The sequence below is a fragment of the Dromiciops gliroides genome, chromosome 6, assembly GCF_019393635.1.
Source record: "Dromiciops gliroides isolate mDroGli1 chromosome 6, mDroGli1.pri, whole genome shotgun sequence".
NCBI classification, from domain to species: domain Eukaryota; kingdom Metazoa; phylum Chordata; class Mammalia; order Microbiotheria; family Microbiotheriidae; genus Dromiciops; species Dromiciops gliroides.
The window spans coordinates 17,669,311-17,693,317 of NC_057866.1; the positions used below are offsets into that span (position 1 = coordinate 17,669,311).

General features: G+C 44.5%; 1 protein-coding gene across 1 annotated transcript in view; it reads right to left on the reverse strand.

The window, feature by feature from the left end:
- The window catches only part of P2RX3 (purinergic receptor P2X 3), a 34,427-nt gene that overhangs the window by 9,605 nt on the left and 815 nt on the right, over positions 1-24,007 (reverse strand). The window contains exons 2-8 of the mRNA XM_043972560.1: positions 13,953-14,088; positions 13,202-13,273; positions 10,881-10,944; positions 10,261-10,354; positions 9,804-9,881; positions 7,790-7,931; positions 6,887-7,023 (exon numbers count right to left, since the gene is read on the reverse strand). Coding sequence (XP_043828495.1) covers positions 6,887-7,023; positions 7,790-7,931; positions 9,804-9,881; positions 10,261-10,354; positions 10,881-10,944; positions 13,202-13,273; positions 13,953-14,088 — 723 coding nt within the window. The remainder of the gene's footprint in view (positions 1-6,886; positions 7,024-7,789; positions 7,932-9,803; positions 9,882-10,260; positions 10,355-10,880; positions 10,945-13,201; positions 13,274-13,952; positions 14,089-24,007) is intronic.

The window sequence follows — 24,007 nt, forward strand, 5'->3', positions numbered from 1 at the left end:
TTTCTTCTTTACCACAATGCCTAGGTAATATACTTGGACCCCCTTTTTACAGATGGGAAAAATGAGGCTTACAGAGATCGTGCAACTTGTTCCAGATCATGCTGGTAATAAGTGGCAGTCACGATTTGCAGCCAGGTCCTCTAACTTCCAATTAACTATACCATCCACAATGCTGAGCAAGACCACAGAGCTAGAAAGTGGAGGAACCAGGACTCTGAAATACAGACTCCAAATGCAACAGTCCTTCCATGACAACATATTGGAAGAAAGCAGTGATTGTGGAAATGATCTTGATTCAGATCTCAAACAATAGTAAAGTACTACCTCGACGACCCGAAACCGAAATGTCTAGTCGGTTTCCCCTCACCCCCGGAGGTATGGGGAAGTATACTCGACTTTTAGGAGAAAAGAAGCAAGTCAGAAGGAAAAACTTAGGTACATAGAAGCACAAATCAATTGCCTTGAGTATGCCCTGTGTAGATATAGCTCGATCTCCTACACTTTGTTGACTGACCACTTCCATTTTATTCTCTAGCACCATGTGTTAGGAATGGATGTCTCTCCTCTCCAACCCACCTTCTAACCCAGCTGCCAAATTGGTTTTCCTAAAGCACATCTGATCAAGTCACTGCCCTGCCTGTTCAAGAGGCTTTAGGGATTTCCTTTCACCTATAGACCAAATACAAATTCTTTGGCATTTCCAGCCCTTTGCAATCCTGTGGCAGACAGATACACCTTCCCTTCCTCTCCCCCCGCACATGGACATTCCAGACAATCTGGCTGGCTTCCTGTTCTCTGTATAAGACATTCCACATCTCATCTTCCCTGTGCTTGGAACTCTCCTCCGCCCTTCACCTCTTGGAACCCTTTACTCCCTCCAAAGCTCAGTGCAAAAGCATCTCTGAAAAGACACTCTGATTCCTCCAGCTAGTGCTTTCCACTCCACCAACCAAACTTATTTTATATTTACCTTGAATAAATTTTGCATTTACTAATCAGCACAGATACGGTTTCCCTACCAGTAGACTGTAAGCTCCTTGGGAAAGGGAATGTTTGTTTTCAGTTTTCGTATACCTAAGTATGTAGCAAATAGTAAGTGCTTAATAAATACTTATTGAATCAAACGTCGACAAGTACTGAGCTGAAGGCATTTGAAGATCCCAGAGCAACAAAGCAGGACTCAGTCATTTTCATTATACTTAATAAGGTAGGGAAGGGGACTTTTGCATTTTAGAAACATCTCCAAAAGTAAGTTGAACTCAAATAGGATTTTTTTTGGCTCATCCATAATCAGTCAGGAAATTCAATGAAACTGGGCTGTTCTGTTTTGCTTTTGCCAAGCATTTTAGTCCATCCAATGTTTTTGGTGTTTTGGGTTTTTTTAACCATGCATTTGAATCTGACAAAGGTTACTGCAAGCACTGATTGAGGGACCATTCCAGCAGCAGCCTGCTCACTGGTAAAGACAGCCTTCATGCTATTTTCATGGAAATTAGCCAGATGAATGCTCTTAACACAGACGGTATGGATGCTGGATGGAGAAGAGAAAAAGAAAAAAAAAACCCACCAGATTATAAAAAGGCTAATGAAAGCCAAGGGCAAACTTTTTCTTCTCCCTCTCAATTGGCCTTAGATCTTGCTGAACGGCATGTTTCCGAATAGAAACCAAGTGGAGCTGAGCTTCATTGCCTCATGAAAGCTGTTATGGTTGGCTTCCAGCAAAAAGGGATCGCTTAGAAACACTGATCACACAAGAAGCAACGAACAACTGCAGAAGAGCTTTTTGTTCCAGAAACCAAGAAAGGGAATCCAAAATTTTCATATATATGTATGTGTGTGTGTATATATATATTTTTCTGCCAGTGGAAGTTAGCGACTCAAGAAACAAGAAATTAGACTTTTATTTTGTTGCTACTGCTTCTGATGCTGCTGCAGAGAGTGGCAGGCCCACTGGGCGGAGAGGCTGCAAGATCTCATTGCACCCTTATCTGGTCTCCATCACCTCTGGGGAGGGAGGCTACTCCTACTGTAATGGACTCTACCCAGGGGTGGGAAGGGGAGTGTAGGGGAAGGGTCCCTAGGCTGTGAGAGTCAGGAGATCTAGGTTTGAAGTCTTGGTTTTGCCACTTAATAGTCACATGGCCCTGGAAGAGTCACTTAATCCCTCTCATGCCTCAGTTTTCTCAGCTGCATGTACTAGAGAAAGGCAGTGTGACATAGTACATGGAGAGGTGACCTCAAAGCTAGAAAGACTAGGGTTCAAGTCCTCTTTCTGCCACATACTAATTGTGTGACCCTGAGCAACTCAATAAAACTTAATGCTCTACACCAGAGGTGTCAGACAAGAGGCCCTCTCCAATGTAGCATGAACCAGATTAAAATATTGGGAGGGGGCAGCTAGGTGGTGCAGTGGATAGAGCACCGACCCTGGAGTCAGAAGGACAAGAGTTCAAATTCAGACTCAGACACTTGACACTTACTAGCTGTGTGACCCTGGGCAAGTCACTTAACCCCAATTGCCTCACACAAAAAAATAATTGGGAAATATTTAAAAATATGAATAAAAATATACAAGAAGCAATAACAGAAAAGTAAATCCCATTCCAAATAACTACAAAACACATAAAATACCTGGGGATAAAAATAAAAATACAATAGAATATAGATAATCCTAATATGTGGTCTTCTAAGTCAATGAGGCCTCCTCAGGGATTCTTATGTATGGTTTGTGCACTCCTGCTTCTATTTTAGTTTGACGCCACTGGTCCATGCCAACTCTGTAAATTGTTGAGCATTTGGTGATCTGTTTTAGGGGAGGGTTTCCTCACCAGGAGTCCTTGGTCCAATGAGAAAGAAAGAAGGAAAGGAAGGAAGGAAGGAAGGAAGGAAGGAAGGAAGGAAGGAAGGAAGGAAGGAAGTGAAAAGGGAGATAAAGAAAGAAAGGAGAAAGAAGAGAGCTAGAGAACAAGAGAAAGAGAGAAAGAGGAGAAAAGAGCTAGAGAATGAGAAAGAAAGAAAAGGAAAGGAGAGAGAAAGGAGACCTAGAGAACAAGAAACAAAGAGGGAGAGAGGGAAAGGAAGAAGAGAAAGGAAGAGGGGGAAGAGAAGAAATGAAGGCAATCCTTCTTGCCTACCTTGTCTTACCAAATAAGTTAATGGAAGTAAGTATTTTGCAAACTGTAAAGCCATGCACAAGTGTAAGCTATTATAATGCTCCACAGTATGCCATCCTAATCAAATCATACATAGTGTAAGGGGAATGTAGACCTTGCAGTCAGGACAACATGGGCATGGATCATGCTTTGGACACTTAATAGCCATGTGACTATGGGCAATCCATTAAACTTCTCTGTGCTTCAGTTTCCTCTTCTGGAGGAGACACAGGCAGTATTCGGCTTCGCATTGCTCCTTCCCCAATGGAGCTCTTTATCTTGTTCCGTACCAGAAAGGAGAAGAAAAGATTTCCCAAATCTCTTGTAGGATCAGAAGGTGTAGAGTTGGGAGGGAATTCGTCTAGTCCAGCTCTATCATTTTACTAATGAGGAATCAGGGATACAGAGATCAAGCAGGAAGTGGCAAAATAAGGTGGAGAAGACATCTCCCTTGATTCCCACTCCAAGATTTCTCTAGCGTACAGGTGAATTCTCATTGAAATCAATCCCTGCAGCTTCCCATGCCCCCTGATTAACTCACTTCCTTCTATGGCCTTATAGAATGTCGGAGTTTGAAGGGACCTCAGAACAGAGAACCTAAAATGTCAGTACTGGACATGGTCTTCAAAGTCTTTTAGTCCTCCCCTCTCATTTTACCTCAGTTTCTGAGGCACAGAGAGGAGAACTGAAGTGGCAGAGCTGGGACCTTCTGACTCCACGTGCAGAACTTTGGGAATGTTTTCCTGACTTCACATCTCTTTCTGGCTCCGCATCTTACCCCTTTGCTTCTAGTTTTGTCCTCTCAGACCAAGCAGAACAAGTCAAATACTTAGATCTTTGGATTTGGCTGCTCCAGGAATTGTCCTATGGCATTATTTGGAGGTTTCCAAATATTTAGAGAACAGTTGTCATGTGACAACCCGCAAAATACTTGAAGAGTTATCATCTCTATGTCTTCTTCCCGAGGCTGCTTTCTTCTGGATGGGGGCCCCTCAGCACCCCCACCATCCTAGCTGTCCTCTTCTGGATTCTCCAGCTTGTCAGTGTCCTAAAATGTGACTTCCAGAAGCAAGTCCAACCCTCCTGCTGTGGTCTGGCTAGGGTAGAGGACACTGGTCCTCTCTTAATGCAGCCAAGGAGCAAATTGGCTTTTTTAGCTGCCATGTCACACTGTTGACTCAGAGAGAGCTTGAAGTTCACCAAGTTTCACCAAAACTCCTATTATTATCCATCCATCATCTCTATGCCTATCTCCCCACATACCCACACACCCACACAGTAACACCTCAATTTAACAGGGATGATGGGAGAACAGGGTGTTCTAACTAACCAAATGCTCCCATTAACCAAGGGTTAATCCATGTAAATGATGACACTGGCCAAGGCCAGGGCCCAGCGAGCATAACATGGGGATGAAGTGACCCACATCTAGAAACTGCTGAAAGACGATCATAGCCAAGTTAGCAAATCTCTCAGTTTTAGACTTTTAGTACAGCACTCCTCCAAATCTCTCCGTCTGGATCCCGACCAAAACACTTGGAAAAAGGCCCCAGGATGACACAAAGCTAGTCTTGCTTGAGGGTGTCAGTTAACGAACGGGAGGCTTTCTGGAAGCAGTTCCGTGTCTGTTGTTGACATCTTCATGGCAGAGAATCACAGACATTTCGAGCTTGAAGGGACCTTAGCAGGCAGGCATGCCTCTATTTCTTGGCTCCCTTGTCAGATGCTGAGCTTCTTAAAGGAAGGGCTTTCCTTTATAACTAGATAAGCTCTGGATAAGCACCAATGATGATAGCTCAAACGATGTTTATGAAGTTAGTTCCTTAAGCTCCTGGTGCCCAGTTTAATTGAGTTTGTACTTATTGGTTCGTGTTAAACATTCCGTGCTACCAATGAGATTGTGGAGAAGCATAGTAAAGTTTCACTTTCAGGAATGACAACAGGTATCATTATAATTTGCTACTATTATTCCTAGTAAACATGGACTCATGATTTGAACATCTTGAGCCTCTTTCTTCTAGAATGTTTAAAGGGTTATTCAACTTCTCCTTTAATTTCACTGAGGTGTTTGAGGAGACAGAACTTTGGGAAACTGACACAGAAAGGAGAGAGGAGGATGGTAATTGCTTGGGTTCTTCAGTGATGTAGGCTAACAATCAAGTAAAATAAGTCCTAACCCCTCTTCCACAAGGCACCTCTTTGAATACAAGATAACCAGCCCTCCACACCCCACCTCACAAGTCATCTCTTCTTCAGCTCAAACATCCCTAGTTCATTTGATTCTCATATAAGATGATGCAACCTTGAGCAAGCGATTTTCCTTTTTGAGCTGCATTTTTCTCATCTGTAAAATGAATGAGTGGAACCGGATAGATCTAGAGTTAGGAAGACCCGAGTTCAAATCCTGCCTCAGACACTTACTATCTGAACCACCCTGAGCAAATCACTTTGCCCCTTTGCCTCATTTTCCTCATCTAGAAAGTGGGCATTATAATTGCACCGTCTTTTTAAGGTCATTGTAAAGACAAAATGAAATGATGTTTGTAAAGTGATCTGTAGACCTTAAAGCACAATAAGTGGTAGTTATTGATGTTGTTGTTGCTATTTAAGGTACGCAAAGTGCTGTATGTATCTGAGCTCATTCAGTCCTCACAATCTTATGAGGTAGGTCTACGATCATCCTTGTTTGATAGATCAGGAAACTGAAGGTCAGAGAGATCAATGGTCATGCTCAGGGTCACACAGCTAGGTGTCTGAGGCAGAATTCGAACTTGGGTCTTTCTGATTCCAAATCGAGTATATTGGACTTTCTTTTTTTTTCTTTCTTTCTTTTTTGGTGAGGCAATGGGCGTTAAGTGACTTGCTCAGGGTCACACAGCTAGTATGTGTCAAGTGTCTGAGGCCAGATTTGAACTCAGGTCCTCCTGACTCCAGGGCCGGTGCTCTATCCACTGCGCCACCTAGCTGCCCCTGGACTTTCATTTTAAGAAGGAGCCCAGTCATATTCACTTCACTTCCAGGTTAACTCACTCTCTTGGACTTCTCTACTTCCCTCCCCTGAAGCCTCACCCCACTGAAAATATCCCCTGCTCTGGGGCCTGCTCCTCTGATTGATGAGTCCCTAGCCCTGAGACAGACCTTCACTAGGGGCTCCACAGATGCCAAGGCTCACTCTTCAGACTTCACTTTCTCTTTGTTGGCTGCCTCTTTGTTCTTTTGCCTCCCACTATCCTCCCTACTCCACAACAGGTGTTATCTTCCTCTATTAGAATGTAAACTCCTTGAGGGTAGGAACTGACTTGTTTGCTTACATCTATATCCTAAGAAGTTAAAGCAGAAGTACCCCCCTCTTCCTCTCTCCCTCTCTTCCTCTCTCCCTTTTTCCCCCTCCTTCCCTCCCCTCCCTCCCTCCTTCCCCCTCCCTTTCTCTCTCTCTCCTAACCTCAACAGAGCATTCTTTCTATCCCAACACAAATATATAAGGTGGAGTCATTGCCCAATGGCTAATTATAAAAAGACACAAATGGTTTTCAAAAGCAGAAATATAAACAATCAACAACCAAAGGAGAGATTGTGCTAAATCACTGATGTGACAAATGGAAATTGAACTCTGAGATTGTACCTCACGAAGACCTTATGATCCTAAAGATGGAGGACCCTTTATTCCCTGTTGTCAGTGGGCATGAAGCTACTGGGAATAACACATCTCTGCTCCAATCCCTTCATGGAATTACCTGAAGTTGTAGCCAGGAGAGACATTGCTCTTCTCAGAAATGCCATCTAGTCGGGTGAAGGAGTATTTGGGGATACACTGATCTGAAGATCTATCCAAGTCACAGACCCAGCCAATCTTAATGCCCAGGACTCCTCCCTGAGGAGAGAAACCAGACATTAGTATAACAACAACAACTACAACAGCCAGCATTTATATGGTGTTTTAGATTGGCAAAGCAATTTAGGGATGTTATCTCCTTTAACCCTCACAATAACCTTGTGAGAAAGAATTTATTATTATTAGGCCTATTTTATAGATGTGGATTCCAGCTCACATACCTAGTAAGTATCAGAAGCAGAATTCAAACCTAAGGTCTTCTTTGATCTGAAACAATGCCCGGCAAATAGTAGGTGCTTAATTAACTGTTTCTTAATTAACTCCCATTGTCTGGGGTACCATATAATTTTTTTTTTGTTTTTTGGGGGTTTTTTGCGGGGCAATGGAGGGTTAAGTGACTTGCCCAGGGTCACACAGCTAGCAAGTGTCAAGTGTCTGAGGTTGGGTTTGAACTCAGGTCCTCCTGAATCCAAGGCCGGTGCTCTATCCACTGCGCCCCCTAGCTGCCCTGTACCATATATATTTTTAAATAATCTTGGACATTCTCAATAACTCAATTACTCTCAAGATACAGAGTGGGTATAGTTTAGCCCCTTTCCTCCACTGCACCATATGGAAAGCAGAGACCAAAATGGAGGAGTTCCAACTGATCCAGAGTCAAAAGATGCCTAAAGAGAAGAGGAAGTTGGTGGGTTGGGGTCTTGTCCCAACTTTCTGGACCACCTCCACTCTACAGAAACCCATCGGGCCACAGACGTTAGAAGAAGCGCTGACACCACATGGGACAAGAGAATGGAGTCCTCACTGTGTTGGCGAGCTTGGTAAAATCTTGTCCTGCAAACTTGACCACGTCGCCCACCCGAAGGATGGGGCAGAAGGGGGCAGTTTCGGGGTGGAAATGGCATTTCTTTATGTCTGCAGAGGTGAGGTTGGGTAACAAGTTTCCCCTGGGAAAGAGCAGAAAAAAAAGAGAGAGAACCTGGATGAGTGGAGAAGAATCAGGTGGGGGCTGACAAGGGACAGGGAAAAATTGGGCTTTCACTTAACATCTCCTGGGGCTTGAGGTGCCTCTGGAGGATTCCTGTGCCAGGGCCAAACCAGAGACCACACTGCCCAGCTTGAAACAGGGCTCCCAGCCTAGGACCTGAGACCAGAGGACGGCAGGATTGGGGGGATTTGGGTGCTGAGACTGAGAACATTCCTACTCTTAGCACACTGGGGCAAAGACCAGCTAGGGAAGGAGCAAAAAAGCTGAGTCCCACCTCAACCCCTCCTAACCGCCTTCTCAGGGATCAGGGGAGAGGAAGAAAAAAGAAAAGGAAAGGAGATGTCAGTAGTCACAGCATGTAATCTGGACAGGTTTTCAATCAATTTAAAGACAATGAATCACAGGTAGGGTATAGAGTGCTGGAGTTGGAAGGACCCATAGAGCATCAGAGTGGGGAGGGATCTTAGAACACAATGTCATTGGGAGATGATCTGATACAGTAGAAAATACACTGAGGTCAGAGGCTCACGGGCTGTCCACTGAAGCTTCCTAGCTAGGTGACTTTGGACCCTTCTGGACTGAGTGAGTCACCTAGAAGAGAAGCCCCTTGACCAAGGCCCTACAGTTCATAAGTAGCAGGTTCGAGTCTAGGTCTTCTCTCTCCAAATCCAGAGTACTTTCCACTGTGCAACACTGCCTTCAGGTAAATTAAGCCAGAGCAGCCAATTTCATGGACAGCTAGTTCACACCAGTTCATTGGCTTTATCTGAAATAAGAGAGCCAGTGGAGAGATGTGTTTGTGTTTCAATAAACTAGGGGGGGGGAGGGAGAGAATGTGTAAGCACAGACAGTCATTTGTAGTCCCACAGCTCAGAAAAATAGTCACAACCGGGAAAAAGTAACCACGACTCTCTTCTGGTTGAGGGCACAGCACTACATTCTTCCTCTTGGTAGCCTTTTGTGGTGGTGCAGTGGATAGAGCTCTATCTACTGTGCCAGCTAGCTGCCCCATTGTCACATATGTGATTATATTAATATTCTTATTTTTACCATGATGAAGAATTTGGTGATTTATAACTTTACTCATTTGTACTCTTAAAAGGATTGGGTTTTAATCCTGGTTCTGAAGCTTATCAGCAGGGAGGCCAAAGCATCCCCGGGGGGGGGGGGGGGGGGGGGGGGGGGGGGGGGGGGGGACACAATGATCCTGTCACTACCTCCTTCACAGGATAACTGTAGGGAAAGTGAATTGTAAATCTTAAAGCCCTATGTAAATGTGAGCTGTTGTTATGTCTGAGCCCAGGAAGACTATGAGCCCCAAAGCATTTGTTCATTGCTTAGAGGTGGTTCAAGTAAAAGCATCAAGGGAGGTCTAGGCTGGGGAATGGTGTGGGAAAGGTCTACTACCTTCTTCAGTCTAAATTATAAGAAAGGGCAAAAAGCACAATAAAGGAAGCAAAATGAATGTAACCAGATGTACCTGTCTCTTATGCCCCCCTGTGTAGTGTCAACTTCCTTGGTACAAAAAGGGGACTGGGGGGGGGATGCTATGGATCAGTTCTAAGGGGGCAGAATAAGAGGAGAGGAGGAAAGAAGTTGTGGATTGGAATCTAAGTGGGGAAAAATAGAAGGAACAGCAAGCTATGGGTCAAATTTTAGGGGGAAGAATAAAGGGAAGTAGGGAGGAATCTGTGTATTGGGTTCTAGGTAAGAACAATGAGGAAAAAGATGAAAGGAAACCGCAGAGTGTGTTCTGGAGGATAAAGAAGATGAGGGGGAGAGTTGGAGAGGAAGCTGCAGACTGGGTTCTAGGTACAAACCAAAGACTCACTTCTCAAAGTCAAAGAGAGGGAAGCGGATGCTGTTCTTGATGAAAATGGTGAAGTTCTCAGCTTCCATCATGACAGGCCTGCAGGATCAAAGCAGAACTCTGAGTTGCTCCTAGAGGAGTGGGGAAGCCCGGACAAATGAGCCCCACTCCCTACATGGCGATAGGGAGGTGATTCTCCAAAGGGTAGACAAACATGACCCCAACCCTGTAGAAACCAGGCCTTTCAGTACTAAAGGGAAAACCTTCCAGAACCCCTGCCTTAGGCTGCTATTACTCAGGAAGGAAAATGAAGGAAAACCAATAGGCAGGCAAGGGAACCCCACCATGCTCCCTAAGCCCCAAGAGTAGGGACTTCCTAGGGCATCTATCAGGGCACATGCTTGGAAGTCAGAGTGTGCCTGGGGCTAGCTCATCTTCTTCCACCATGCTTGGGGGCATCAGGGGGCTCAGCTCTTACATCTTCACTGTGTCAACCTCCACAGGGCACCAGCCTTGGATCTCACAGGTTCTCAGCTTCGAGCTATAGTTCACACAGCGGCCAGTGAGAATGCCTGGGAGGGAATGATGGTCACATCAACCAGGGATCCATCCTGTTGCCTTTTCTTACCTCTACCCCCACCTATCTGAGCTAGGGAGGTCTGCTTTGGGATGTCCTAGAACCAGCCAAACTATTGGAGAGAGGTTTCAGCGTGAGCACTTGCACCTGGAAAACTGATAAAGTGCTATTATGTAGATTAAACTTAAATGTTTGTCATTGGTACGTTTTGTTTGTTTGTTTTTTGGTGGAGGACCAGCTGTTAAACATTTACCAGGACCCCCTTGGCCAGGGTCTCCATAACAGGAAGAACAGTTGGGGGTCAAAAGAAGCCAGAATTCTGAGGGGACAGTCGCATCTGTCTCTTCCTTCCCCCTGTATTCCTAACCTTGTTTGAAAATGCATAGATTTGCTGCCAGGCCCCCTTCTGCCTTGGTACTGGGGTTAGGTTCTCCCCCAACATTAACCCTGCTTCCTTCCCAGGGTCCCCAGCTGAGATGGGAGCAGCATCTTGGGCAGGGACATGGTAGGGACACACTCACCTCCACCAGTGAAGCTCTCGGCCCGGCAGTCCCTGTCTGTGGTACAGGCGTGCTTCTCTTCATTCTGCAGAGACACCAGCAGGGGGAGACGCTATGATGGCGCACCCCCCTCTAGGAGTCCTGGGCCAGGATCCTTTACCCCCTTCTCTCCCCTGCAATCCATCCTTCACACAGCTGCCAAATGAGTGTTCCACATACCTGACCCTGTTACTTTGCAGGGCAATGAGGGTTAAGTGACTTGCCCAGGGTCACACAGCTAGTAAATGTCACATGTCTGGGGCCGGATTTGAACTCAGGTCCCCCTGAATCCAAGGTCAGTGCTTTATCCACTGTGCCACCTAGCTGCCCCCAACTTCAATGGCTCCTCATGGCTTCTGTTCAGAGTTGGGCTACAGTCTCTTTTTCAAGACTGATTGTCTGTTACCCTCACAGCATCTACATTCTGGCCAGACTGGCCTCTATGTTGTTTTCTGTTACCTCCCACCTCTGGGCCTTTTCAGAGACTGGCCCCTATGCTTTAAATGCTCTCTTGCCTAACCTCAGCCTCTTTGAACCACTGCTTTCTTTAAAGGTGCAACTTATGCAGGGGCAGCTAGGTGGTGCAGTGGATAAAGCACCAGCTCTGGAGTCAAGAGGACCTGAGTTCAAATTTGATCTCGGACGTGTGACACTGGGCAGGCCACTTAACCCTCATTGCCCCGCCCCCCCCCAAAGAAAATGGAAAAAAAAAAAGATGCAGCTCATGAACCATGTCCTCCAAAAGACCTCTCCCCAGTCATTGGGGGTGCATCCCCCAAGAAATTACTTTGCATTTATTTTGTTCATACTTTATAGTTACTTATCTCTCTGTGTGTTCCCCTCTACCCTCAGCCACCCAGCCTCCTCCACAGCAGAATACAATTTCCTGTGGGGCAGGGACTATTTTGTTTTTAATCTGTGTATCCCTGAGCCTAGCCCAGGACCAGGCCCCTCCTCAGGGCAAAAGTAATGCTTTTTAAAATTCACTCAGTCAATCAGCAAACATTTATGAGAGCCAGGAACTTTGCTAGGCACTGAGGATAAGGGCATAATAAATGTTCTCTGCCCTCAGGGTGTTTACATTGTGCCAGGGTAGACTACATGTAGGATAGGATAGGATATGGTAATGATGTGATGTTACTATATTATATATGACATTATATTAATGTTATATCATGTTGTATCATATATTATAGTGTATATATAATAGTATGTATATATGTATATAGATGTGTATAGATGCACATCTCTATCTATCTATCATCTATCTATATAAAACACCACATAGGTTTTTTTTTTTTTTTTTGGTGGGGCAATGGGGGTTAAGTGACTTGCCCAGGGTCACACAGCTAGTAAGTGTCAAGTGTCTGAGGCCGCATTTGAACTCAGGTCCTCCTGAATCCAGGGCCAGTGCTTTATCCACTGTGCCACCTAGCTGCCCCCTAACACCACATAGTTTTGATGAAAGGGGAGGACAAGTGCTGGTTGACTGGGAGTAGGGGGATCAGGAAAGATCCCACGTAGATGGTAGCTTTAAAGCTGAGCTAAGAGAGGCAGGGAGGGAGGAAGGGAATGGATTTAGACATGGAGACTGAATCAGGTGGAAACAGTCTTTGTCTCTTTGGGGAGGGCAGAGGTAGGGAAAAGGTTCTGGACTTCCATCCATGAGGCAGGGCTACTGGTCCAATTGCAGAATTCATTTCCCATGTTCTTGACTCTGACCTTGCTCTTAACTACTCTATGCTCTCACTGCTCTGGACTAAACCATTTTCATGGAGAAAAGTGAGGGCTGTGGTAGTGGCAGCTTTCCAAGTGAAGGGACTTTAGAAGCTGGAGGGCAGGGCTGGAAACATATGGATGTCATTAAAACACACACACACACACACACACACACACATCCATAGTCCAGATAAATGTGGCAAACATCCTAAATCCTGGACCTCTTCTCTCTATAATCTCCTTCAGACCTTATTGTGATTCCTGGTTTTTAGCCTACTTTCTCTTCCTCCATTGTTTCTGGCTTCTGGCCTTTCATCTCCACAGTCCATCTAGATAAGTACTTATTCTTGCTTTACTCACACCGCATCTCCAGCCTTTACATTTGCAGGAACTTCTCTCCAGCAATTTCACTCCTTTCCATCTAAGCAGCACTGTTGTCCCTATTCAGATGACATCCTTGATAGCCCTACCATTCGCTTTCTTAAAAACATACTCTTTTCCCTCCCTTAGCTCACTCATTTCTTCCCTTTATTATCATTATTGTTGCCTCTGGTCCTTCCTTTTCCACCTCCACCTACTCTTACCTCTGGGCAGAATCCTTGCCTCTGGTTTTCAGTGATGATCAATTTGGTGATGATGACAAAGACAGAGGTCCCCTTTGGAGTAGAGGGTGGGAGAGGAAAAAAATGCAATCATAGTTTGAAAAACACTCTTACATTTGTAACCTCCTACATTACAGTTTCTAAAGCATTCTCACAGATATCCCTGCCTTTGATCCTCTCCAAACTCCTGGGTTTGAATGCCACCTCTTGTACTTAACTAGCTGTACCACCACAAGTAAATCACTTCCCCTCTCTTAGCCTCAATGTTCTCTTCTGCAGAATGGGAATAAATATTACCTGAGGTATTTACCTCACAAGGTTGTTGTGAGACTCAAATGAGATATTATATTTACTATGCTTTGTAAAACTGTCCACTATTACTATTCATATCAGGTAGGGTGACATTATTATCTTTATCTAGTAGTTGGGGAAACTGAGGCCCAGAAAGATTTAGTGACTTAGGGAAATATAAGGCAAGAATTATAATTAGAACCCAGTTTTCCTTATTCTCAGGCCAGTGCTTTCAATGGCAAGACCTCTCACCTTCCCAACAGGTAATTATCATTCCCTTAAATTTTAGTGTTTTAGGGGGACCTTAATTTAGCCGTCTCAGGACCTTCCACTGTCTCTGGCCTAGAGTCTAATATCACTCTGACTCTTTTTCTTCCTTTTTCCCCCCAGATCTCCCCATTTTGGCTTCCCCCACCCACATGACCTTCAGAAAAGTTTTTACCTGGGGTGGGGTCACATAGTCAGATACATCCATGACTCGGTTGGCATAGCGTCCAAAGCCCTTCACTTTAGTCACCACTGAAGACTCGATGGCTGTATCCCGCACCTGGTATGCCTTTTCATGTAAGAATACCCACCTGAGGCCAGGAGAGAGGGAGAAATAGAGGTCCCAAAGTCAATAAAACTAGGGCCCCTCAAACTTACTACAACCCTAAGGAGATCTCTATATAAATGACCACTCTACCAAGCCAACATGTCTTTCATGTTAGGCCTGCCCTGGAATATTTCTAATATTCAAAGACAGAAGAAATGCCAGGACAAAGGGTCCCCTCCTTCACAAGACCAGCATGTGATTATTTATGCCTTATAATTAGACAAGGGGGTCATAAGATTTAGAACTGGAGAAGACTTTCAGAAGGTCATAAAATTATGGAATGTGATTTGGAAAGGAGATTCAGCCATCAAGAGTTATCTGTAGGAAGCAGAAAGCTGGGAAACAATTTTTACAGCCAGTGTTTCTGATAAAGGCCTCATTTCTAAAAAAAATAGGGAACTAAATCAAATTTATAAGAATGGAAGTCATTCCTTAATTGAGAAATGGTCAAAGGATATGAACAGGCAGTTTTCAGATGAAGAAATCAAAGCTACCTATTGCCATATGAAAAAATGCTCTAAATCACTATTGATAAGAGAAGTGCAAAATTAAAACAACTCTGAGGAACCACCTCACAACTATCAGATTGGCTAATATGACAAAAAAAGGAAAATAATGAATGTTGGAGAAGCTGTGGAAAAATTGGAACACGAATGCATTGTTAGTGGAGTTGTGAACTGACCCAACCATTCTGGAGAGCAATTTGGAACTATGCCCAAAGCCTATGGGACTGTGCATACCCTTTGACCCAGAAATATCACTAGTAGGTCTGTATTCCAAAGACATCATAGAAAATGGAAAAGGACCCACATGTACAAAAATATTTATAGCAGCTCTCTTTGTGGTGGCAAAGAATTGGACATTGAGGGAATGTCCATCAATTGGGGAATGGCTAAACAAGTTATGGTATATGAATGTAATGGAATACTATTGTACTGTAAGAAATGATCAGCAGGCAGATTTCAGGAAAACCTGGAAAGACTTAAGTGGACTGATGCTGAGTGAAGTGAGCAGAACCAGGAGAACACTGTACACAGTAACAGCAACATTGTGTGATGACCAACTGTGACAGACTTGGCTCTTCTCAGCAGTTCAATGATCCAAAGAACTCATGATGGAAAATGTTCTCCACATCCAGAAAAAAGAACTGTAGATTCTCAATGCAGACTGAGCCATACTGTTTCTCCTTTTCTTTTCTTTTTTGAGGTTTTTTCCCTTTTGTTCTGATTTTTTTTCACAACATGACTAATGCAGAAATATGTTTAATGTGATTGTACATATGTAACCTGTATCAGATTGCTTTTTCTCTTGGGGAGGAGGAAGGGAAGGGAGAGAGGGAGAAAAATTTGGAACTAAAAATCTTATGAAAACGAAGGTTGAAATCTATTTCTACATATAACTGGAAATAACAAAATACTTTTATGACTAAAAAGAAAATTACCTATATCTGAACTTGAATCACCTCTAGGGCAGACCCAACAAATGGTCCACCCAGCCCTTGTTTACAGTTCTCCAAGGAAGGGGAAACTAACTCTTTCTGGGGCAGCCCATGCCATTCTTTTTGGTTGCTCTGATTGATAGATAGTTCTTCCTTACATAATAGCCAAATATTTCTCAGCCCCTCACTTTTAATGTTAGTAATGCCTTCCCTCTGGGATTAGCTCCTACATACCTGCTTTATACCTTATACATACATCGTTGTTTGACTTTTGTCTTCCCCATTAGTGTATGAACTTTTTGAGGGCAGGAACCATGTTTTGTTCTCAGTGAGTAACCGTCAGGGCACCTGTAGGTATACTCAATGCTGAGTATAGTACTGGGCACGTGGTAGGTGCTGAATAAATGCTTGTTGGCTTGACTTGTTGACTAACAAGTTGTTGTTGCTTCCACTAGCAAGCAGTTACTAAACAGCTACTTTGTACCAGGCACTGGGGATATAAAGATTTTTTTTAATCGGTTCTTGTCCTCAAGGAGCTTATATTCTATTGAGGAAAACATCATGCACAAAGATAAATTTTAAATGTATACAAAGTAGATTAAAAAGTGCTTGGAATATTGTAAAATTACAAAGAACCAGTTTGCTCCCAAAGAAGAGATGGAAGAAAAGACTTCCCCTCTTTTCCTTTGCAGAGGTGGGTATGGGAAAGGAATCCATGGGTGTAAAACATTGCATATACTGCAGGGTTTTGTTTTGGTTTAATATATTGATTGGTTTGGCTAATTTTCCCCCTCTTCCTCTTTTTCTTTTTAAATATGGTTATGAGAGAAGATTCTATGAGAAGGGGAGTAGGAGGAATACAGATAGAAATTTAGATAATGTAAAAACAAGATATTTTTCTTTTCTTTTAAGATGGACTTCAGGGCTTATGGGGAGAGCAGGATCTCTATCCTTTCTACAAACTAGAGGGAATGGCACATATAGGATGTGGCAATTGAACTGAGCCTTGAAGAGCTAGGGATTTCCAGAGGTGGAGATGAAGAGCAAGAGCATTCCAGGCATGAGAGACATCCTGGACAAAGAAAGAGATGTGGGAAATGGAACGTATCATATTGTGAGAAAGCAAAGATGAAGATGAAGATGAAGATGAAGCCAATGAGGCTCAGATTGGAGAAATGATTTGCCCAAGCTTGTGTTGGTAACCAACAGAGCTGGGATTTGAAGCCAGGTTTCCCTGACTCCCAATTCAGGTTTCTTTTCATTACAACCTGTTGCCGTTCAAATCTTCTTTCTGATTGTTTGCTTCCCTGTTGGAAGTCTCTAAGTTGGAAGGATAAATGCTGAAAGTTGCAGCTGCTTCTCTTGGTCTGTTTAGAGAGTCTGGGAAGGGATGTGTCTAGCCCAGAGGAAGCGGGACAGTTGGGTAAGCTTAAAACAGTCATGGTTTGCACACGAGCCCAGCTGGACTGTTGTTGGGTGCATGGGTTTGGGTTGTAGTTTGTAAGATTATGAAAGGAGCAGAGCGACCCTCAGAGGCTGGAACCTTCATTGCAATTAGTGTAGTCACCAGATTGCCGAAAGCACAGAAGTTACATAACTTTTCCAAGGTCACATGCCTCCATCTGTTGAACCCGTCTTTCTGACTCCAAGGACAGTTTTTTGTTTTTTGTTTTTTGTTTAGCATTATTCCATGCAGCCTCTATGTTTTGTGCATCAGAAGCACTTGATGGTAGAGACAAGCTTCAGAATGCTTAAGGATTCCAAGCCCTGATTCCTTGGTCAGTGCTGCCACCCAGTGGCCACTTACCTCCACTGATCTGACCTGTCTTCATTTTGCCTTCTGACCGCCTTCCCCCATGCTAGTTAATGGATTTCAGAATACCCAGCCTCCAGAGGGACTCCCCTGAAATCATTTCCCTCCCCCACTCCCTGCCCACAGTTTCTCACCTACCTCTTAGGACCACCAAGTGGATAAACTGCTGCCCGCAGTGGCTCAAACTGTTGTTCCTATGATACATGGTGAAAATTCTCTTCAAATTTAAGAAAACCCCAAACACTCAGCTCAGAGATGTCCCCAAACTCCTCCTGCTTCCAACCCTGTCCCTTGAACATTTCCTCCTTCTCCACAATGCCGGCCATTCCTATTTCTATTCATTGGATGCATCGAACATCTATTAAGCACCTACTAGGTGCCACTCATGTTCTTGGTCCTGAGCATACAAAAGCAAACAGGAAACAGACTCTGCCCACTCTCAAAATGGCTCTATGGGGGGGGGGCGGAACAAGGCATAAGCAGGTAAATAAATACAAAATATACACAAAACCAAAACAAATTAATTTGAGGTGGGGTCCAGTAATTGCAAGGAGGTGGAAATCAGTAGTAAGCAGGACTTAAGAAAACCAAAGTCTCTCCCTTCTCCAATCCTTCCTCCACTCAGCTGCCACAGTGGTATTACTGAAGCACAGATCTGATCATGTCTCTCCTCTGCTCAATAATCTCCCATAGCTCCCTATTAACTCTAGGACAAAATACAAACTTTTGTTTGGTGTAAAAAACCTCTCATAACCTTGCTCTAACTGATTTTTCCAAGCTTATTACTCATTACTGAACTTCAGGAAATCTACAATGCAGACAAACTGATCCTTTCTTTACATACAACAGTCTATCTCCCCTCTCTGTCCCTCGTGCCTAGAACACACTCCCTCCTCACTTCAACCTTTTAGAATTCTTGGTTTGGGGCTGCTAGGTGGCACAGTGGATAGAGCACCAGCCCTGGAGTCAGGAGGACCTGAGTTCGGATCCTGCCTCAGACACTTGACACTAGCTGTGTGACCCTGGGCAAATCACTTAACCCCAATTGCCTCACCAAAAAAAAAAAAAAAAGAATTCTTGGTTCATCCACAAGCTTTAAAAGAAGCTAAGAATTCAAAAAGGCTGAAGTGAGGAGGGTGTGCATTCTGCCCTGCCCCCATGGCACCACTCTGTCCAGGAAATTTGTTTGGATTGACATCCATTTTGTATATGTTTGCATGCATGTCTGTTGTTTCTCCTGATTGAATAGAAGTGATTCCAAGCGTTAGGTTCTAGTTTCGTTTTTGTCTTGCATCCCTAGAATTTAGCCCAGTGCCTGATGCTGAAGCATATTTGTTTTGAAAGATATTAGGGATTCTAGAGGCTGAGGTGAAGAAGTAGAATTCCAGACAAGGGAGAAACCTATGAAAAGCAGAGATCTGGGAGCTGGGATGTCTTGTACAGGAAAGAGTTAAGTGGGCCAGTCAGGATAAACTGCAGAGTGTCGGGGAGAGAGTAATATGGAATCAATGGGGAAAGAGAGAGTGGAGCCACATTACATAGGCCTTGAAATACTAAATCGAGGATTTTGTAATGTATCTTGGAGGGAATAGAAGAGTCCCTGAAACTGCTTCCTTGAGCAGAGAAGGGAGACGTGTGCTTTAGGAATACCATTTGGGCAATAGTATGGAGGATGGAGGGGAGAGGGGAGAAGCTGGAGGCTGCCCCACTAGTTCACATAATAAGTGAAAGGGACTGAATCAGGGTGGTTTTCATAAGAGTGGAAAGAGGAGATGAATGGGAGTGATGTTGAGGAAGGAGAATAACTGAGACTTGGCAGACGAATAGATGTGTGGAATGAGCCAGAGACAAATACCAAGGCTTATTCCTAATTTGCTAACTTGAGTGAGTGGAAGAATGGTAATATCCTTAGTAGAAATAGGAAAGCATGGGGCGGGGGGGGGGGGGTAGGTTCAGGGCTGGGAGAGGGGGTTCTGAATCTGGGGGTCTAAGGATTTCAGGGGGGTCTATAAACATAGATGGGTCAATTACATCTTTCTTTTCCCTGATCTCTAACTAAATTTTCTTTTCTTTTCTTTTTTTTTTTTGGTGGGGCAATGAGGGTTAAGTGACTTGCCCAAGGTCACACAGCTCAGGTCCTCCTGAATCCACTACGCCACCTAGCCGCCCCAACTCTAACTGAAATTTAACATTTCCTTCTATTATGAATTTTGGGGGAAAACCCCAAAATTCTAAGAAGGGCCTCCCCATTATGCCTAATGTGTCCATAATCCAAAAAGATTAGGAATTCCTAGTTTAATAGGAAAGGAATGAGTTGTTTTGAACCTACCATTCCTTTCTTCTTGTCCCCTCAGTCCTTTCTGATCTGTTCTACCCATCTCCTTTAAACCCCTCCTGTACTGTATGCCCATTTCTTTGGGAACAACCTTCCTAGGCCACTCAGGATTTCTTAACTTGTGGTTTACATTGTGGCCATCACCAAGGCAACTGGGTGTGGTGTTGCTGAACATTTATATAGTTTGCAAAGTGCTTTACAAAATTGATCTCATTTGAGCCTCATAATGATCTTCCAGGAAGTTAGGCATTGCTTTGGATAAAGGGGATTGGACTTGTCAGAAAAATCTGGCATCAAATCCAGCCTCAGACACTTCCAAGTTGGGTGATCCTGGGGAAGTCATCTGACCTCTGTCTGCCTCAGTTTCCTTATCTGTGAAATGGAGAATAATAATAGAACTTATCTCCCAGCATTGCTGTAAAGTTCAAATGACATCATATCTCTAAATCCCTTAGCACAATGCCTGTTTCCTTCTTCATCATCACCACATCACGATCATGATCACGAAAGTAACACTATTGGTACGGTATTATCTGTCCCCTCCACCATTTTACCAAGAAAGAAACTGAGACTCAGAGAGGTTAAGTAACTTACTTAAGATCAAAAGGCCAGTAAATGAGCCCAGAGATAGGAGTCTGACTCCAGGTCCGGTCCTCTTTCCAACAGTACCCACATATTCCTATGAGGTCTCCATCCTTACCTCTATCCAGTAAAATTTCAGGATGAGGGGCTGGATCCACTTTGGTCCCCACCTCTTTCTTAGCTTCCCTCTACTGTCTAGCAGAGAGTCTCCCTGGCATAGCCATATTTTTAGGAGAAAGAGCCTGGGGACTCTGTTGTAATTAACCAATTGCTTTCGCAGCCCTCTCTACCTCTGGGGTGCCTCCAAATGGCCCAGAGGGGTGTGTGGAAAGGGAGCCTTAGTGCTCAAGGATGGTTGCCATCACTAGCTAACTGTTAAATAACAAACGGAAGACTTTTAGTGGTCCCACAGGGACCCAGGATGCCAGGCAGGCAGTTCCAAACTTGGGCATGTTTCCTTTGTAGGGCAGAGAGACTGGGGCTGTCTCTTAAAGCCAGAGGCAAGGAGATGGTACAGGCCTGAGTGTAGGGTTATTGGAATTTCCTCCGCTGCTCTGGCTTAATATTTTATTCTCATGTTCCTGGTTTATTATTTATAGAGCGGAAGGCGGGGTGGCAACTCTCTAGCAGTTGGGATATTCTGGAAGCAGCTCATAGCAGGCTACCCAGTACCCTGCTATCCCTTCCCTAATGTGGATCTGAGGAGGCTAGGGAGAATGTATCCAGGAGCTGGGGTCTGGGGAGACAGACAGAGTGGGGGCTGGGAAAGGAAAAGCTGGAACACAGAAGGGAAGAGTACAAGGCAAGTCAGAGAGTACAGAAAGTGGAGCAGGGAAGGGAAGGCTGCAAGAGTCTAAAGGACTTAAATCAGGGCTTATTTTGTTTAATGGGGTGATGAGGGAAGGACTTTGAAGGGGTAGGCTCTGATATGTGATACCTGTAGGCACCTGGGGAGCTTGGCAGCTAGGTGGCACTGTGATAGAATGTTGGATTTGGAGTCAGACCAGCCTGAGCTCAAATCTGGGCTCGGACACCCACTAGCTGTGTGACCCTAGGCAGATCACTTCACTTCTGCCTGCCTCAGTTTCCTTCTTTGAAAATGGGAAATAATAATAGTAGCCCCAAGATCTCAGGGTTATTGTGAGGACAAAATGAAATCATATTCTTCAAGCACTTTGTAAACTCTATGGCACTGGATGAATGCCAGCTATAGCTAGCTATAGATGGAAGATTCTACACCGAGTGTCAGAGGAATCCTAAAGATGCTGAGCTATGTGCAGGGCAGTTTCCAGGAAGCTCATTCATTCAGCTATTCAGCAGCTATCTATTAAGTGCCTACTGTGTGCACAGCAAAGAGGCAACCCGGCATAGTGAATAGAGACCCAGTCTTGGCATTGGGAAGGCTTGGGTTCAAATCCTATTTTGGTCACAGCCAGTGTGACCCATTTAATCTACTAGGGACTTAGGGAATGCTCTAAAGATGATAAATTTTGTCTAGGGTTGCTTAGCTTCCCCAGTGAATAGAGTTTTCACGTTGAATCCTCCACGTTGGGGAAATTGAAGATACTCCCCCTGCCAAAGAAAGAAAGAAAGAAAGAAAGAAAGAAAGAAAGAAAGAAAGAAAGAAAGAAAGAAAGAAAGAAAGGAAGGAAGGAAGGAAGGAAGGAAGGAAGGAAGGAAGGAAGGAAGGAAGGAAGGAAGGAAGGAAGAAAGAAAGAAAGAAAGAAAGAAAGAAAGAAAGAAAGAAAGAAAGAAAGAAAGAAAGAAAGAAAGAAAGAAAGAAAGAAAGAAAGAAAAGAAAAGAAAAGAAAAGATGAAGAGAACTCCCTGGTAAGGGACTTTCCCTGCTTTTAGGCAGCTTAAATTTGAATGGTGGGAGGGATACTACATAACCATATGTTACACTGTGAGGTTTAGAGTTGGAAGGCTCCTCAGAGATCATCTGCTCTTAGTCTTCCCTCCTCCTTCTTGCCTCCCATTTAATAGATAAAGAACTGAGGCCCAAAGAGGTTAAGTCATTTGTCTTTCAACTATCTGATGCTCTCTTGGGGAAAATCCAGACCTGTGATTCCATGGGTGTGGGGAACTCCAGGAATGCAAAATTCTTCCCCCATGCAGGTCACGGATTCTTCTGTAACTTGCAGAGTTATCTCTAGCATGAGGACTGTGGCTATGCTGACAGTATGTGTCAGAGGCAGGCCTTGAACCCATGCCTTTGTGACTCCAAGTCTGCCCGATTGAGCACACTGCTGACTGCCTAATGCACCATAGGTACTTCCTAGAAGGAGCAGGCTTGGCAAGTGATTCACTTTGTCTTTGGAGGTATTCTTCAAGTCCAGTCCTAATCTTTGTTGGAAGGCACAAACGAATGCCCTCCCTGACCACTCTGCCTTTCCTGCTGTCCTTCCTCTTCCCATGCTCAGAATAATAGCCAGGATTTATATGGTGCTTTGAGGTTTGCCATGTACTTTACATGTGCTATCTTATTTGATTTGCAGAGAAGGAAACTGAGGGTGAGGGAGGAACCACAACTTTCTCAGCTAGGAAGTGTCTAAGTCAATATTTGAGCTTAGGTCTTCCCGACTCCAAGTTCAGTGTTCTATCCATTGGGCCACCTGGCTGCTTCTTGCTTTCAGATTCTAGCTCTTTCCTTCCTTCCTCCATCAATCTTTTAAGGGCTAGAGTTCAACTGACCTTCCTCCGGCTTCTTCCTGAGGGGGAGGTGTTCTGGTTTCTCCACATCAGGCCCCATCCATCTCTGGCTCTGACAGATCCCCATGGAGCATCTCATTGCCGTTACATCAATACACTCAGTCCTCTTCCCTACCCCCAGCCACACACACACACACACACACACACACACACACACACACACACACACACACACCACCTCCCTTCAATGGATGAGCAGTTCCTCATGCACACTCACATGTATTCATCTTTGGAAATACACAAACACACACCTGACCTTACATACTAATGACCTCAAACAAGGACTCACAGCAACAGATGCCCAACAACTTTATGCACTCCTCCACCCTTCTGAACACAGAGGAATACACGCAAACCCACGGGCCTTCTCCGCTTCTCCTTTGACTTCAGGTGGTTTTCTCGGGACTCTCCCCCTCCCAAACACGAAGAGTCTAGTCAGAGCTAGACAATTACCTAGCCCGAAGGGGAACTCTCCTGACATTGGTTTGTGATTTTTACACCATAAACCCCGTGGAGCAGGTGGATGGCAGACAGTCTGCCCGGAGCCCTTTAGTCTGGGGTGGGGTCGCCTCCCTGTGACCCCGAATCTCCCAAAGGGGGATCGATCAGAGCTCCGCCAGCACTCCTCGAAGGATATAGTCTTTGCCACAGGGCCAGGGGATAAGCACACATTTGATGGATGCTTTTTTGATAAGGACAATAATTTCCTGTTTCCTAAGGAGGGGACAGAGGAACAGAGTAACTGAAGGAATCGACTCTCCGATCCAGCCTCCCTCCTCCCCCTTTTAGCAACTCTGCCTCTGCCTAATGGCTATTATGCCTGGCTGCCCGGGTGCACGTCTTCCCCAAGGGGCAGCTCTCCTCTCCTGTAGCTCCCAGACAAGGGCAAAGAATGCCCCTACTTCTTTAACACAACCGTTCCTCCCGATTCCCACCTCGACCCCCAGTTTCCCTTTCTTCCATCAACTCTTCCTTCATTTTTGCATCTTACCAGAGAAGGCAAAGGTGAGTTCAGATGCCTA